The sequence below is a fragment of the Myotis daubentonii genome, chromosome X, assembly GCF_963259705.1.
Source record: "Myotis daubentonii chromosome X, mMyoDau2.1, whole genome shotgun sequence".
Taxonomy (NCBI): Eukaryota; Metazoa; Chordata; class Mammalia; order Chiroptera; family Vespertilionidae; genus Myotis; species Myotis daubentonii.
The window spans coordinates 105,993,552-106,008,912 of NC_081861.1; the positions used below are offsets into that span (position 1 = coordinate 105,993,552).

Consider the following 15,361-nt stretch of genomic DNA (forward strand, 5'->3'; position numbering starts at 1 on the left):
GCGTAATACAGCTTTCCCAGTTGTGTTTTCATTCTGAGAAAATATACAGTATATATACTGTTACATGAAATTAACAACAAAAACTAAATCCACCTCCATTCAATTTTGATTCTAATTATACTGACATAAGGCAAGAGGGCCAAGTCATAGAAAACAGAGTCTATTTTCATACTGATTTTATCACCAATCAGCTAGCTATCTGTGCAGTATTATATTGCTAGAGTCCAAAGTGTTAATGAATATGTAGCAATTTTCCCAGGCTTTAAATATAAATTTTGTCCTTGAGTTCCCTGCTACTAAGAAAAAGGAAAAACAAACAAATAAACAAAACAAAAAACAGTACTTGAAAAGTTTAAGCAGCAAACTATAGGCAATTTAAAAATTTTTCAGCCACTAATATCAGCACCTAAGATTTTTTTGGCCATAGCTCTTTTCCTCTATGGATTTTCATGGTTACACATGTGTTGTGGGTAACACTCAATTTTAAAACAAAAACAAAACACATTTCTTTACTGGAACTTTTGTTGTTTCAAAGATGAATTCCAAATTTTTAAATTATTGTTCCTTAATATCAAATGAATCCACATTTGAGACTGATCATGTTCAGGCTTCATTTATGTTCTTTTATTTTAATTTTGTTATATTAACAATATGCTAACAATTCATTCATACATATTCAATTTATATTAACACTCTCATTACTTGGTCAATCAAATTTAAGGATGAAGATAGTTGAAAACTTTATCTCCAACTAAAATTCAGTGGGAACATGTTTTAGCTCAGAGATCTATGAACAACAGAGATATAAACTAAAACCGCCCAATGGTGCCACCACAGCATTAGGTTAAGCTTTCCACTTTATTTCAACATCCCCCTTTTCTCATCCCCCACAAAACTATCTCTTCGACTGACAATTGCATATTTTGTAAAGACTTATTCAATTCCTTGAAGCACATTTTAAAAAGTTTTCATTTGATCTAGTGGCATAATCTTGGATGTCTGAAAATTTTAATATATTTAAAAGTGATTTAAAAATAACTTCCCATAGCAAACTATTTAAGTCATAGGAAGTTGAAGCCATAGTCATATTAATATGGAATAACTAAAGCTTTATTCTCTATGTCAACTGTATTTTAAATGTTTTTCCCTCTATATATACTTTCCACAGTTCATTTTCAATCATGGTTCATATTGTAAAACTGCCTTGTGACTAGGAACTCCTACACACATACGTGCACAATGTTCTGACTTTCCACTGCAATCTAAAATGTGGTTAGATTATCTAATTTGTATTGTGTTCTTTTAACCTGCAGCTACAGGGAGACTGAAATTAAGTTCTCAATACTTCATCAGTAAAAAGCATTTGAAAAGTAAATAGATCTTAACAGAAATGTTTGTGGGGTTTTTGCCTTCAGTATGAGTGACGTATGTTGCATAAACTATGCACTGCAAAGCGGAGGGAGACTTCTTTACCCTGCAAAAGGAAAAGTAAAACATTGAAAACGAATTTTAATGAAATCATAACATTAAAATAGTTTTATATTAAATCTTTCTAATTTTCTAGGTGAAGGCTGTGAAGTGAACGTGAAGAAACATTAAAAGAGAATTGAATTTGCATTCCTTATGCTACAGGCATGTTTACATGACCTTTAAAACAGAATTAAAGCTGTATCATCAGCAGCTGTAGGCAATTCACATTACTAAGGCAATCAAATCAGAATGCTAAGCTAACTATAAAACATAAAATAAACTTGATATAGAATCATCTCAATTCACTAGATTTACTTGCAATCTACTTATACACTGGCAGTCATTTCAAAGTAGTTTGCAAATCCACTAAACCAGAAATACTCCAACACATCTGAAAAGTGTCCAGCTATAAGTATGGAAGCTAGGAATATTGCACATATCCTTCTCAACAAACCTCCATCGTTCATCAGAACTAGCTTATTTAATGATCATTATTTACTTTCAACAATCAACTCCAAAATTAAGCATAATCCCATGAAGACACAATGCTATCTGATATATTGTACATGAAGAAATGATTTTTGTTTCCAAACAAATATTTGGAAGAGTTTATAAATAATGCTTAAAGGCTAGTAAAATTTAATTGCACTTTTTAATCTCTGAACTTTATTGTATTGTTTCCCAGCATTCCCCACACCATCGAATAACTCTATTCTGGTTTCCTTTAATAACATGTACAGGTATCATACCTCTTAAAATACGGTAGGATAGATTATAAAATAGAGTTTCAAATCTAATTTTATGGGAGAGACTTTTTCTAAAGAGATAAAAAGAAAAGAGTAAATATATTTATAATTTGATTCACCTCACTAGATGTTTCTAAAAAGCTTGGTCACTTTCCATTTCCAGTAGGCAAACCTCAGAAAAAAACATATTCTATTTTTTCTAACATGTTTCCATTTGTGTATTGTGACTTATTTTCCTCCTTTTTAGAAAACTTCGCATACTCTTCAATAGTATTAATAACATAGGGAATATATTTGATAATGCAGTTCTGCTACTTTAAGGGGTAATGAAATGGGGGACAGAAATACTTCTCTCTATCACTAATGTGGGTGTCTGTATAGGACAAATATTAGTTCTTTACAAAGCTGTCAACTAGATGTTCAAAGAAAACTAAATTTCCATAGCTATAAGACTCAGTTTCTGCAGAGTGCAGATCCATAGGTAGAGTTCAGATCTTTTTTGAAGGCAATTTACAATCAAATTTATTTGTTCTTCAGTATGCAAAGGTTCAGCCATGTAAAGATACACACACTCTCTCTCTCTTCCTTTCTCTCTCTCTCTCTCTCTCTCTCTCTCTCTCTCTCTCACACACACACACACACACACACACACACACACACACACACACACAAAGGTGTTCAGGATCCATTTGTTTAAGGAGGGGCAAGCATATCTAATGTTTACATCAAGTGCCTGGGGAAATATTGTATTTAAAGATAAAGATGAGAGCAGATATGATTGGATTATAGATTAACTGAAAACAGAAACCCAAATCACTCTCCAAAAGTAGAAATAGTAAAAAGATAGTAGGTGAGAGAAAGGAGAGAACTTCATTTTCACTATCATTTAATTAAGTAAAATATATATATATTTTGGCTGTACAAAAGTAATGTGAGTTGTTGGTATTTAGATTGTCCTGAGTTTCCTTAGAAACCTAAGGTTTCTCTTGCTTTTGTTATTGTTAAAAACAAGAAATTTGTTCTTTTTGAGGAGAATTAGGCAGGTTTAAATCCTGCTGTTCTCAATGTGATCTGAGCTAACATCTTAGTGCCTAGACAAAATATTGCAGGGTAACTATCACCTCCAACACACACAAGAAAAGTCCTGGGGATGTTGCTCTTCTAAGCACACCTCAAGGGAGTGTGTCACTGACGCAGAGCTGTGGTAACATACATTTGGCCGTGAAGGGGCTGGGTCTTGCCTCCTGAGAAAGGGTTTCCTTATTTACCTTAAGTTTGTACCTGCCTAGAAAGGGGTACATTGGGATTAGGAATGGTCAAGGGCCCACTTGGCAAGAGGCAGGGTTGCTCAGGGACAAGAATACTGGACCACACTGACCAGACCCAAGGGATTCTAAGAGACTCACATCTAGCAGGGTCCCCAATCTCATACAGCTCACACAGCTGCCCTGGTTCCAGCTCTTCTAGAACTTCATTCCCTCCTTTCACTTCTAACAAGGGGAATTCAGCTTTACCTCCATCTTAAGAGCCCTACTCCAAATAGAGGAAAAGAGCCTGGGATGGGCAGGGTTGTGAGGGCCAGGAGGCTGGCAAAATTTGGTCCCCTCGCCAGCTGCCTACTTATCTGAATAGGACCCATTTGGCTCAAAGAATTGTAATCCACCAAGTTATCTTAAGACAGGATCTCTCAGTTTAACACTGCCACCTTGGTCCTGGCTCAAAGGCCCCTACATAGAAGGCTAAATTCTGCTCCAGTTACTGGAATTCACCCCAGGATTTTAGCCAGGCAATCCAAGAGGTGAGGGATCCTGTCATTGTCCAGAAAGCCCCCCCCCCCCACCCTTTACCAATGAGGCCAATGAGGTGGTACACTGAACTTCGGAGTCAACTCCTGGATTCTCTCTGGGTGTGACTCTCTGCAGGTTGGAACAATCAATTAGGCTAGTCAGGAGGGATTCATGGCTAGGGTATCAGACCCACCAAAGGGAAAAGCCTGGTGAGGGACTGGGTTCTTTTGCTGGATGCCTGAGCACCAGTAACTTGAAAAGAGATTCCAAAAATGTATTGGCTATAAAATACACACACACACACACACACACACACACACTCACACACACACACACAATGGCATGTATCTCCAGGCAGCAGAAAACTCAAATACCGGATCAAGTAGATATCCTCTCTAAGCAAGGAAGCCAAATTGATAGCCCCAATGGGAAGTGGGGCAAAGTGCAAGAGATATCTGAAAGACAGTTACAGGAGATTTTAAGAGCACTTTGGATACCAGCATCCCTCCCCCAAGAACAAACACAACAATCACAACATAGGGAACACTAACATTCTTGTGAAAAAAGAAATGTCCTTACAAAGTGAATTTCACCCTAAACTAATTCTCTCTCTCTCTCTCTCTCTCTCTCTCTCTCTCTCTCTCTCTCTCTCTCTCCCAGACATGGATATAAACATATAGCTCTAGATATGTATTTATTTAATCAGTTTTTCTCAGAATCCTCAGTCCTCTTCCCTACCTAAACCCATAAAAATAATAGAAATTTCTAAATAATAATAGCAGGTTAAATCTGGTCGCCTGCTCATTTTTAAATGTGATACATGTTTTTTACCAATGTGGTACCCAGAAATATTAACATGAATCCCCAACACTAGGCAGATTACTTACTTAAAGTATTTTCCTAGAAGGAGCCTATATTTTCCATAATTCCATTACTGCAAGGTGATGCAGATACCAGCTAATTCAATAACTACTATTTGTTAAGGAAGGGGGAAGTCAGTGTAACTAAAACAAGATCTCAGTTATGAATGAAGTTGGAGCATTCTTACAATTTTGCACATTAAAACCTCAATCTGTCCACAAAGAAGAAAGTGAATTGCAATATTGGGCACCTCTATTAACTACTAAAGTGACTTATAAAAATTCTTCTATTGTTCAACTAGGTGACTTAGTGATGCTTCAAATACTGGTCCACAGAGTTGAAGGTAATAGATCATATCTACATGCCCTCTAATCGATCACGCAGCTGGAATTATTTTTCTCATCTTTAAATACCATCATTTCAGGCCTTAACAACAACAACAAAAAAATCAAGATACAAGTAAGAACCACTACTACAATTTAAATTTGGAAACATTCTGCTATTCCATTAAAAAAAAAAAAAAGCAATTCCACGTTGAAACTATTTTGTAAAACCATTCACTAGATTCTTCAAAACTAAGCTCTGTTTACGATGCAAAACAAGTGACTGGCAAATGCTCACAATAATTCCTAGACACCCCAGATACTGGTGCCAGGTAAATGATAAACAGAGTACTGCACAGTAGCATTGTCTCTATAAATCTTTTTCCTGGAACCCTGTAACAGTAGGGTTCACCCACTGACAATGGCAATGGCAAGAGAAGAAGTGACCTCAGAAGAGAAACTGAGAGTGGATCAACATGACTTTAGGAAAGCAGTGGTGGGAGCTAGCATCCTTTCTCTCTGCAGTGAGGGTCTCTATTGTCCCTGTCTGTCCTCTAACAATCCTGTCAGCGGCCCCAGCCACACAATACCTCAGCACTTCCCCACTGACATTCAATTTTGCTAGCAAATGATTAGTGTTCTTGAAGATCTGGGCATTTTTATGATGAATATTTTGTTTTTTAAATTACTCTGCATTTTATGTGGCATTCACTGTATGCTACCACTACTTTCCCTCCCTCTCCTCTTTCCTCTAAAGAATCTTTTCTTCACATTACAGGAAATCCAACAGAGATCTAAAAAGAAGCTAATTGAGCTTAAATCCTTATCGACTAATATCTGCTAATGTTAGCTAATAAAAAAACATTCCCCCAGAATATTATGAACCCCTTCCCCCACACAGTTTTCCAAGAATTAAAAGAAAAAGAATAACGAACGATAACAATGGCAACTATAAGAGTGGCTGATGCTCTGAAGGGCAGCTAAGTCTCACACCAAGAAAGTCTCATGAGCTCAATGTACAAACACTAAGAAAAAGGCGCTTTTTTCTCTGCTGCTTTCAGAAGCTGTTCAATTGTTTCCCTTCCCTTATGAGCACCTGGTTATAAAAAGAAAATGTGTACTTGTCACTACCAAGCCCAATCTAACTTGTTCTGTTTCCAAAGTGAACTTATGTTGAAGATGAAGTTTTCTATCTCGAGGTCACGCCTATGTGCCACATCCTATGATCTGGAGCTTCCTGCTGTATTATACACATTCAAATCTGGCCTTTTAGACTTCTTTCCAGACCCTGCTCTCCAACCTTCACCAGCCCCAGCTCCAGACTGTCTCCTATTCCTCCAATTTGTAGGAAAAATGAGAATTCTTTCTAACCTATACTCATATAAGAAATACACAAGCGGTATAATCCCTGTGGCTGGGGCACTTTCAGAAAGAGCCTGGAACAAGCTGCTCAGCTGCAATCACGCTCTCTCTTTTCTACAGGCGTGCAACCTGAATCACACTAATATGCCTAATTTCTTTTGTGAGTCCTTTTCTTGCTTGGACAGGGAGGAGTGTCCTGGGAAGACTCTCAGGAGTTGTTATATATCCTTAAATCTTATGAGGCAGGAGAGCCACTATGAACCCCTAGGCTGCAAATAATTTAATAAACATACAAGTAAATCAAGCCAATCTGACTTGTTTTTTGAAATTAATTGAATCACCCTCTTAGAAACCAAGCAATGTGATGGGTGGTTTGAGGTGGCAAATTGGGGTATGAAGGCAACCCAAGGAGGAATGGAGCTGGTGTCTGATAAGGGAATGGAAACCTGTGTTGCCTTGCTGGGGATGGGTATGTGGATTTGCTAAAATTACATTTCCTCCACTTGTAAATCAGGCTCCTCTCCAGGGGACCATTTAGCTTCCCCAACCTGGTAGGGCTGGGGTAGCTATTATTATATTAAAACCATAGCTCTAGAGGGGGTGGGGTAAATCAGATCTTAGGACCCAGCAGTGGACTTCAAGATCAAGGTGAGGAGAACACCAGCTGTGTATATAGTCCAGCTATGCAAGAGATCAGTTTATCAGTGCTAATGTTGAGTTTAAGGCAAAATTCAGTCCATGAAAAAATAAGTTACCAACTATTTGCAACAGTAGCTTCACATGGACTTAATTTTCTCCCATGTCCAGATGGGGTCGGCTATTGAATGAGGCTCTTTTATTTTGTATGGGGCAGGGGATTTGTGACCATGGTCCCCCCTTTTATTCCTCTCTCTATGGAAACCCAGATCATGGGGAGAAATATGCAAAGCTGAATAAAGAGAAGCCGCAGAAAGGAGCGCTTGAGAGCGGCATCTGTTACACTTGGGAAGTTAGACTGACAGGAGAGGGCCAAGGAAACCTCTCCAGTAGATCAGTTAGGACAGCAAGAAGATTTGACTATATTCCGATAATTTACTCAAAAACAAAGCACTTTACTTGCAAGAGAAGATTCTTATCACAGTTGCTCCAGGATGTGCTTGCACCTGAATTTAATAGGTGGACTCTATATCCATGGGAAGTAATTTTTAAAACAAATAGAAAGAGGCGAGAGAGATAAGAATGAGAGGGAGGGAAGAGGGAAGGAGGGATGGAAAGGAAAGGAAAGGAAAGGAAAGGAAAGGAAAGGAAAGGAAAGGAAAGGAAAGGAAAGGAAAGGAAAGGAAAGGAAAGGAAAGGAAAGGAAAGGAAAGGAAAGGAAAGACTGCGGTTGGGTTTTGCTCCTGACAGAAGGTATTCTTACATTAAAAGACTGCAAAACAACGGTTTAAAAAACTTGTCCCTGGGCACAGATGCCTCCTACTCTATAATCCCCCGCCTGCCCACACAAGCCTGGGAACAAATTGTCTGAACCTTTTTTGTGTGTCTGGCCAAACCAGTTGCCCAGAGCAGAGGCCAAGGGCAAGAGGAAGGTTGATTGTAAGAACTCTGGCAAATCAGACTGGGAAAATGACCCCCTTCTTTTTCATGCAAAAGCCTTATCAATTGATAATTGCCTTAACGCCCTGAATGGTCAGACTAAGATTAGCAACTCTTTCACCCAAACGCAGCTGCAAGGTGGGGGTGGGGAACCCACCGCTGCAGCCAACAACATCGTGGCAATGATCATGATCTTTTCCTAGTATGGTTTCTTCACTGTGCTTCCTTCTGACCTCTAAAGTGACCTGACACAGACTGGCAAATGGATCCTTGAACAGACAGCCTAACAGAGCACCTGAAAACTTGTATTATGTTTGATTTTAACAAGTTCTTTTTTTTTTATCTTCAGGAAGCAAGAGTTCAAGCACAAATGAGGCTGCGTTCTTGCAAAGGAAGATACACACAGTTGGCAGTAATGAAAGGACCTTCCTCGGCAGAAAAAAGGAGAGAGAGGGAGAGAGAGAGAGAGAGAGAGAGAGAGAGAGAGAGAGAGAGAGAGAGAATTTAATTCTAGGTTAAAAGCAGATAAACCTTTACAATAGGACACCAGAAAATGAAAGCACAATTTTAGTGAGGGATGAGGAGGGGGGAAGATGGCAAATGATTAATCCTATCTGCCAATAATTATTGTGTTTATCCTTTTTAAAAGAAAGAGTAAAAGAAACAAATACATCTCAACCAGATGCCAGGTTTTCCTGCCTAATAGACACAATTTACATTTAACAACACAAACTCCTATTGCTCTGTGCTCTCATAAGTAATTACTTATTTCACAGGAAATAGATGCTCTTTAGCTATATAAAGGAATGACAGAATAAGCTCACCTTGTTTTTATTTTTCTCATTTTCTTGCATTTTCTTCAGATCTGTCTTCTTAGGGAAACTAATGCCTTAATGACTTTCCGGTAGCTGCAAGCCTTCTTTTATTTCTGCTAAATATATGAAAATGTATGCAAATTTAAATCAAGTTTAACCTAGGAGCTCTTGCAATATATTTAATGGAATTTCAAACCAATAAGGGAACTCTAATGCTGTCTTCTGTAAATGCAAATATAATTATGCAGCTAGATTACCTCTAAAATTATGCAATGAAAGGTCATTTTTTAACTTCAGAGATCGAGTCAGGTATCCAGTGTTTCCTTATCCTAGCTAAAGCAAATCTTTGTATCTCACCCCACTCTGCTTACAAGCAAAACCTTTGCATGGGTCTCTGGAGCACCCGGACTTATCCTTCCCTAACTTCTAAAAGCTTAGGAGGAGTACAAGTCTTTCTCCCTTTCCTTTAACCAAAATTTAAAACAGTCTTGTTCTCTCAAGCTGAACAAATTCAAGCTTGATGGGGATGATGGGGGTAGTGGTACTTAATGCCAATCTCTTTCCCTCTCCCTCTCCCTCTTCCTTTCCCTCTCCCTCTCCCTCTCCCTCTCCCTCTCCCTCTCCCTCCCTCTCCCTCTCCGGATCCCTGTCCCTCTTCCTTTCCCTCTCCCTCTCCCTCTTCATTTCCAGTGTTCACTAAACTACTCCTATTTACTTCAACAGATCTGCAATAGTAGTGGGGGATAATAAATACATTAAAAATATATTTTTCCTTAAAGGACAGCATTGGGCGGGGCAGCAGAAAGTTCTCCTGTGTACCTATTCGGAGTTGGTTTGCTGAGAGTCTGGGGTGAGTGAGAGGAAGGGCTGCTAGCTTCTACAAGCATTGCCTCTGACAGAAATTGGGGACTACTGATGGGAGCTGACATAGAGCCATAATAAAAACCAAGTCTTCCAATTGACCAACTGGATTGGAAGGCAAACTCAAAATAACTGAATTTTGCCAGTATCACAACGGATTTTAATTTCCAGAATATTCCAGTTCTTCATACCTTAAATCATTTTTTTCCAGAAGAAACTAAGCATCTCTTTCTTAGATGCTTTCTGACCTTAGTATTGAATTTCTTATTAATATAAAATTAAATAAATTAGTCAAAATAAGTCTTATTGGAACCAATGACTTCAGTCTAGATTCCAGTTCCTATCAAAGACGTCCCCTTGCTCAAAGTTTGTAGCCAGATTCTGTTTTTCAGTCCTCTACACACAACTAACCCAGAAAGTGAAATGAATCTGAGAAAAATCCATATCCACTAAGATATAGATGACATTCAAGCTAGTGATGTTGGTTTCTTAATATTTTTTTTCGTTCTCTCTTTGGGTTCACCTAAATAATGTAAAAGCTAGTTTGCAGCCTCAGCACCTATCAATCTAAAAGCACTACACACAAACACACACATGCGTCTCATTTTTCCCGCTCCACTACAAATACGGGCGAAGTAGATGCTGGAGGTGGTGGTGGTGGTGGGTTAACCAACTAATCTGTTGCCGCCACTCAGCGCGATGCAGCCAGCCGATCAGAAAGATTTTATTCACTTCCTGCTTGGGTCTCACTGCAACTCACAGAGCTTCGCCAGCCTAATTTGGAAAGCTAGCCCAGCCTCCCGCACCGCCATTGGCTGAGCGCACGGCTGGCCAGACCGAGTCGCGCTGCGATTGGCCGCGGTAGGTGTCGGTAACTCTCTGGCTGCTTTGGCTCCCCCGCAGGATAGATGTCAAAGGCTGAAGCTGCTCCCTTTGCCACATTATAACTAGTAGGGGATCCTCACCGACCATGGCCACAGCTGCCTCGAATCCCTACAGCATTCTCAGTTCCAGCTCTCTGGTCCATGCGGACTCTGCGGGCATGCAGCAGGGGAGTCCTTTCCGAAATCCTCAGAAACTTCTCCAAAGTGATTACTTGCAGGGAGTTCCTAGCAATGGGCATCCCCTCGGGCACCATTGGGTGACCAGTCTGAGCGATGGAGGCCCGTGGTCCTCCACACTGGCCACCAGCCCTCTGGAGCAGCAGGACGTGAAACCCGGACGTGAAGACCTACAGCTGGGCGCGATCATCCATCACCGCTCGCCTCACGTCGCCCACCACTCTCCGCACACTAACCACCCCAATGCCTGGGGGTCGACCCCGGCTTCAAACCCGTCCATCACGTCCAGCAGCCAACCCCTTAACGTGTACTCGCAGCCGGGCTTCACCGTGAGCGGCATGCTGGAGCACGGGGGGCTCACCCCACCGCCGGCTTCTGCCACCGCACAGAGCCTACACCCAGTGCTCCGGGAGCCCCCAGACCATAGCGATCTAGGCTCTCACCACTGCCAGGACCACTCGGATGAGGAGACACCAACCTCGGATGAGTTGGAACAGTTCGCCAAACAGTTCAAACAAAGAAGAATCAAGTTGGGTTTCACGCAGGCCGACGTGGGGCTGGCACTGGGCACACTGTACGGCAACGTGTTCTCACAAACCACCATCTGCAGGTTTGAGGCCTTGCAACTGAGCTTCAAGAACATGTGCAAGCTGAAGCCACTGCTGAACAAGTGGCTGGAGGAGGCTGATTCGTCCACTGGGAGCCCGACCAGCATTGACAAGATCGCAGCGCAGGGCCGCAAGCGCAAGAAGCGAACCTCCATTGAGGTGAGTGTCAAAGGTGTACTGGAGACGCATTTCCTCAAGTGTCCCAAGCCTGCCGCACAGGAGATTTCCTCGCTGGCAGACAGCCTCCAGTTGGAGAAAGAAGTGGTGCGTGTCTGGTTCTGTAACAGAAGACAGAAAGAGAAAAGAATGACTCCACCAGGGGATCAGCAGCCACATGAGGTTTATTCGCATACGGTGAAAACAGACACGTCCTGCCATGATCTCTGACTGCAGGAAGCCGGCAACCGATCAGCCGCACGAACTGGGGCAGCGCGGATTTCTCTTTCTCTCCCACTCCCTCCTTTCACTCCAGCTTCATAATTGCTATCTTTTTAGCTCTCTCTCTCTCTCTCTCTCTCTCTCTCTCTCTCTCTCTCTCTCTCCCTCATTTTTATATTTTATTTCTTTACCCCTCACCCTTTCAACCGGGGATTCAAACTTATATTAAGGAAGGAAAGACACTCACGCATTTCAGGCTTCTTAACGCTGGTACACAGTTTCATTAAGCACTCCAGGCGGGGTCCTCATATCCACTGCGGTCCGGCAACAGCTTTCTCTACAACCTTTTCTGCAGATCAATATATATTATTTACTTTGAGTAAGGTTTGTTTGGTTGCTCCTCTCTAGGAAGAGCAAGGAGTGGGGAAACTTGGGGGCGGGATAGGGATTGGGGGAGGGAGGTGGGAAGACGGAAGATGTGTGCCTCTAAATAACCTTTCAGCGCCTTGGTTATAGCAGCTGTATTTCAGGTGAAATCTGTTTTACAATAGACTAGTTTTGCATTTAAAAAAAAAAAACTTCTATAGCGTTTCTAAATGTCTGCGGTGTTTTACTACAAGCTGTACACAATATTTGTGAGATAATTTGTATCTAATCGACCACTCCACATTATTATTGCTATTATTATTATTCCTTCATTGAGCTGATGGTTTTTTAATTGCTTATAAAAGCGAGAGGAGGCTGGAAGGAGGAGGGGGAGAGATGTGCCTACCTTTCACTCATGCCCCCTATCCCAAATCTGTAAAGAGAGGAAAGGATACAATGGAAAAAGAGTTCTTGGTGGTGATATATACATATATGTTCGTTTTGTTTTGTTTTGTTTTCCCCCGTGGGCGGAGTGCCTAGAATGGGCAGAATAGGCAAGCTGATTGGGTTTGCAAACTAGTGCGAAGTAGGAGAGGCTGTTTGAAAGATTCTGCCCTCCCTGCCAGAACTGTTGAGCCCTTGCTGGTCTTTTACAGTGCCTATCTGGGTGCCAGAGAAGAATTCAGTGGCAGCGCTCGGGCGATAGAGGTAGTCATGGGGAGCTGAGAGGACTATGAACCTACTGAGGTCTGGAATGCCTGCACTCGGAGCTCCCCAAGGGCTCAGAGCCTATCCAGGCCGACTGACCGCCAGCGCTACCCCACCTTGGCTCTCCTGGGCGAAGGACTCTGCCTCCACAGGCTATTAATTTCGCTGGAGAAGACGACCCGGAGACTGTGGCGACAGTCAGTGCCTCCCAGTTCGGTTCAACTCCAGTCCAATGTCTGCTCCTTGAATAAAAAATCCTTGGGAAGGGATGGTGAGGGCGCTCTCTGCTTTGTGCAGAACGACAATGAAATGATTGGCAAAGGTCACAGGGATTTTGGTCTAGCCTCGTACCACATCCTTCAGATGTGTATATACCGCTGTTGCTGAGTGAGCTCACACCGGGAGCCATCTCATGCCTCGGACAAGCACAGCTGGTGGAATGTCCACTGCGAGGATTGAACTAGCTAGTGAGGGCCTGGGCTGCTGGGTTTCTGTGTGTGTTTTTTTGTTTTGTTTTGTTTTGTTTTTTATCTCTCTGTGTGTATGTGTCTGTGTGTGTGCTCGCGCGCGCGTGTGTGAGCGTGCAAACGTATGTGTGTAGATAGTTGTGTGTATATTATTACTATTTACAAGAAACAAAAACCACAAAAAAATCTCGCTAGACTATGTAGAGATCCAAAAAGTATGCATTTGCTGTGGCTTTACTGCTAGCTCTCAAGTCCACATGCCAGGTCCACAGACAGACCTCATAACCAAGGAGCATACATGTGCTGGCTCGCCAAACACGCAATCCACAGCCACTGCCCTCCTGAACTACCTGGGAGCTTGTATGACCTGGCTGGCAGCCTAGCTGGGCCTCCAGGGGCAGCTGCAGTAGACAAAGCTTCAAACTACCTAAGGAACCAGATACCCTAGTGCCCCCTGTGGAAGATGCCCTAGTCTGGGCTGCCAGGGCTCTGGTCCACTGCACTGTGTGTCCCCCAGCTGCAGGTCCAAGAGCATGAGTTAATTCAAATCCCAGACCCTTTTTATTTTGTGTGAAGCCTCTGCATTCTGTTGGTAATTGGGTTTTAGTTCTGGGACTTTTTCACACATTGAGATCATGTTTTACAACTGTTAGGGTTATTTGTTTGTTTGTTTTGATTTTTTCTTTGCAGTTAAGCACTATGGTTCAAACCTGAGTTAACCCAAATATTTCTGCTGACTTTATAATTGTACAGTTTTGTATATTAAACGTTTTTGAAGTTATTAATTTAAAAAAAGATCATTTAGTTTATTCATTTAGTAACTGATGTATAATAAATGCTATTTTCATTAAGAGTTGCTTTTTCAACTATTTTATTCAAATTGCCTATTGCAGTTGCCAGCAATTATTTATTTTCAATAAATTCTGCATTGTGTTAAAAATGAGACTCTTTCAAAGATGAGTTGGGTGTCAAAAAGAAAACAATTCACTGTAATGTTTGATGTGAACAGTTTTAGTCAAGGGGTTTATATTGACACAATATTTTATTGTTGTAAAATATTAAAAACATTTAAATAAAACTTTTTTTTTTCAAAAAAATCTGTTTTTTTCCTCCTGCTTGTATTGTGTGGTAGTGTGTGAACTGAAGCGTTTAAACAGAGGCACGTTCCTGGTGAATAGTGCATCGGCTTTGCTTCAGGTTAGAAATCATTAGTCAATGTTTTGATTCTTGATTCTCTCCTAACTTTTTGCCTTTCATATAGTTGCACACACAGCAGGGCCCCATTATCATGCCCATACCCACACCCATACTCAGGCAAAACACATTCCAAATGTTGGGAAACAAGGTGGCTTAAGGAAGGCTAACAGAGCAGGACATTTATTTCAAGAGGTGCTATCTTTTTAATGTTCTCCTAAAAGAGTGTCTACTTCTCTAGTCCAAAAGATAGACACTTCTCTGAAACTGTGCCTCCTGAAATTAGACCCAGACTTTCACTGTGGCATTCATCTCATCTAGTTGCAACCACCTTTCTTCTTTTTTTTTCCCATTCCTGCTCAGTGTCCTTCTGGTAGGTGAGCCCCAATTCTCCTGAGAAGGGTTAGGAAGGTGATTATATGTAAGAAGTGCTCTTCTTTTCCTTGGACCCAGAAATTCTGGTAAATTGTCCACTTCGTGTTGCCCAATAAGGCTAAATTCATTCCTATTCATTCCTATCTGAGTTTGGGGAAAAGGAAAAATATTACAAAGAGACATTAGGAAGAAAAGCTTGATTCATCACTCTTCATCTTACTTCTACATACCATTTCACTTCTGTTATTTTATCACAAGCCTATAATTTTCCAACAGTAAAATTCTCCTCAATTCATATTCTGAAGTGTTTTTTGTTAGATGGAGAAAAATTATTTACTCATTTTAATAGGTAATGCTTATCACATGTAATGTCTTGCATTTTTTAGAATGCCATCATTTATAGT

General features: G+C 41.1%; 1 protein-coding gene and 1 long non-coding RNA gene across 2 annotated transcripts; one reads left to right on the forward strand and one right to left on the reverse strand.

Annotated features, from left to right (window-relative positions):
* Nucleotides 1–614: 614 nt before the first annotated feature.
* Nucleotides 615–9,477, reverse strand: LOC132224301 (uncharacterized). Its single transcript, XR_009450643.1, has 4 exons — nt 9,197–9,477; nt 8,949–9,055; nt 4,378–4,458; nt 615–1,474 (listed from the first exon to the last, which is right to left on the reverse strand). It is a non-coding gene; the product is annotated as an uncharacterized LOC132224301 (long non-coding RNA).
* Nucleotides 9,478–10,760: 1,283 nt separating this feature from the next.
* On the forward strand, nt 10,761–14,479 carry POU3F4 (POU class 3 homeobox 4). Its single transcript, XM_059679331.1, has one exon. The coding sequence runs from the start codon at nt 10,771–10,773 to the stop codon at nt 11,854–11,856; it is 1,086 nt and encodes a 361-aa protein (XP_059535314.1). The 5' UTR covers nt 10,761–10,770; the 3' UTR covers nt 11,857–14,479.
* The last annotated feature ends 882 nt before the right edge of the window (nt 14,480–15,361 follow it).